The sequence below is a fragment of the Hydra vulgaris genome, chromosome 05 (genome assembly GCF_038396675.1).
Source record: "Hydra vulgaris chromosome 05, alternate assembly HydraT2T_AEP".
In the NCBI taxonomy this organism is placed as follows: domain Eukaryota; kingdom Metazoa; phylum Cnidaria; class Hydrozoa; order Anthoathecata; family Hydridae; genus Hydra; species Hydra vulgaris.
The window spans coordinates 10060643-10063234 of NC_088924.1; the positions used below are offsets into that span (position 1 = coordinate 10060643).

At 28.9% G+C, this 2592-nt stretch overlaps 1 protein-coding gene across 1 annotated transcript; it reads right to left on the reverse strand.

Annotated features, from left to right (window-relative positions):
• Window positions 1-607: 607 nt before the first annotated feature.
• LOC136071845 (uncharacterized) lies at window positions 608-2039 on the reverse strand. Its single transcript, XM_065797327.1, has 2 exons — window positions 1854-2039; window positions 608-1728 (listed from the first exon to the last, which is right to left on the reverse strand). The coding sequence occupies exon 2, from the start codon at window positions 1718-1720 to the stop codon at window positions 1073-1075; it is 648 nt and encodes a 215-aa protein (XP_065653399.1). The 5' UTR covers window positions 1721-1728; window positions 1854-2039; the 3' UTR covers window positions 608-1072.
• Between the last annotated feature and the right edge of the window lie 553 nt (window positions 2040-2592).

A 2592-nucleotide genomic window follows, 5' to 3' on the forward strand; every position in this document is an offset into this window, starting at 1 on the left:
GATAGTAATGCGGTAATGCGGTAATGATGGTGTAGTAATGCGGTAATGATGGTGTAGTAATGCGGTAGTGGTGTAGTGATGGTGTAGTAATGCGGTAGTGGTGTAGTGGTAGAGCGCTCGCTTCATAAGCGAGAGGTTCCGAGTTCGATCCCCACCACGTCCCTGGTAGTACCGCGCTCAACTTGTTTCTCCGCGGCCTTGTTCGTCAAGATTCGTGTTTTGGAGTTATAGAGTTGAGAGAGGGTTATAACCACAATTAAGTAGCCTCCTCATCTGTAGTGGCCTTCTGGGCCTTGGGGAGGTGAAATAACAAAAAAAAAATATATATGTTTTCCTTTCTTCTTTTACCTCTGCAGTATTGCGTTTTTCATCGATAGATCTTTAAATTTTATAGGTATGAAAAATTTTAAGACCTATTAGTGGGTTTTAAAATTTGATATTTTTTTTATTATAAAATTTGAAAGTGAGGTACGGGTTTATCAAAAGGAAACTAGTTTAACAGTTTCCTGTTGATAAACCCTTACTGTTAAAAGTATAGAACCACACCACATTTAAAATATTTTTATTGGAAAAATAAAAAATAAATTTCTTAAAAAAAAGACGTGTATACTTCACTAATTTATTTTAACAAATACTCTGTAACAATCAAATACTTGTAAAATTATTTTGAGCATTATATTATAATAATCTAATAGTTTAAATGATAATATTATTTTGTTTTTTAAATAAATAAATAATTTTTTATAAGATTAAAAATTTACATTATTGTTTAAAGAATAAAGAAACAGTTGTTTATTCTAATACAGTATTTCAATCAAATCAACATTTAAAATTTTGATTTTAAATCTAATTTTAATGTCCAATTTAAACTGTTTTAAAACTTAAAAAAAAAAAGAAAGGGTAATGAGTAGAGTAACTGTTCTTTCCAGAACCTGAAAAATTATCTCCGGAATTTTAGCTCCAGAAAAACTTTATCTACAAAAAGCTGTAATTTAATCAGATATTATATTGATAAAACATACGAAAATTGTTGGTATCATAATCTTTCTTTTTATCTGAGGAGTTTTTGTTGTTATCTCCAGAGTCCTTCTTGATCTTCGTCCTCGTTAGATTTACGATCCACTAAATCTAAAATTGAGTTATTTTCATCTTCGGACGCCTCTTCTTCTTCATATTCTTTTGTTTTATCGGTTTCTGTTTGCTTAAAATTTCTGTTTTCCAAAAGTAAGTACTTTTGGTTGCCCCTTTTTGAAAGAACTGGTTGTTTTACAATTTTTGATTTTGATTCTGCATGGTGCTCATCCTCATTTTGAATCTTTAAATTTTTGTATTGTTTTTTCCAAAGCACTTCTTCTGGTTGTTTCTTCCATAGCACTGCTTCTGGTTGTTTCTTCCATAGCACTGCTTCCGGTTGTTTCTTCCATAGCACTGCTTCCGGTTGTCTTTTTAATGGCTCAGTTTCGACATAATTTATACTAGTTTTTCTCCAAAGACCAGTTTCAGGGTGTTGACGTTTAACATTTTCTTTTTTCCAAAGTCCAGTTTCTGGAGGTTCCGGTTCTCTGCGATTTTCGCTGGCTTCCTTATCCAATCCAATCTCGTCCAAAAACTTTGCAAGTTCTTTTTCAGACGCTGAGTTCATTTCTTTATTAACCATTCGAGTAGATTGGACAACTGGTGACATTATGAGTAGAAATGTTGCAAACAAATGAAATGTCATTTTGCTTACTAAAATTCAGATAATTGTAATAAATCAAAATAAATTTAATTATGAATAAATTTCTTATATAAATTAATAGCTTTCATAAAAAAAAAAATTAAGAAAAAAAAAATAAAAGTTCAATTAGTCTTACAACTTTCTCTTTTTACACCTTCTATCTTTCTCTTGCAATCTCTTGGGTATAATGAAAATTGATCACAATCTAAGAAAAGTCGACCTTTGTATGAGACGTTTTTAATAGAAAGCCAACTGTTCGATATGAAAGTTATTGAAAGAGAATATTTAAGTGAGTAATTCAATTGTTTTAAACATTATTTTCAATTATGTCTTTTATGTGTTGAAAAACATGAGGAAAAAATGTAAACACATTTAAAATTTTTTTTTTTTTTTATAAAACTGCCCACTTGACAAATCAGATATGTTAATTATTTAAGATATTTGAAAAGCATGCAATTGAATTATAAAAACAAACAACTTTCAGTTCAACCCAAGCAAAAATATTTTTAGCATAATGCAAATGCAAATGCATTAAAAAAAAAATTCATTTTAATAAATTATTTTGCTTTTTATACCTATTATTTTGTTTATACGTGAATATTTTTATAATTAAACATTTTATTATAAATATATTTGTTAATATTATAGTGTGCGCAAGTGTTTGTGCCCCTCAACATAAAGTACCAAAATTAGAATTGAAAACTCAAAAAAAAAAACTGACTTCAGAGAACTTAAAAACTACTTTATTTTGATATACGATTATTGCTTGCATAAAACTTTTGTTTAAAATTATTCTTATATAAAGTATACGAATATTGCTTGAGGAAGTCCAAGAAAAAGTAAATGCGACTTATTACCGCCGTTTTTTTTGTTCT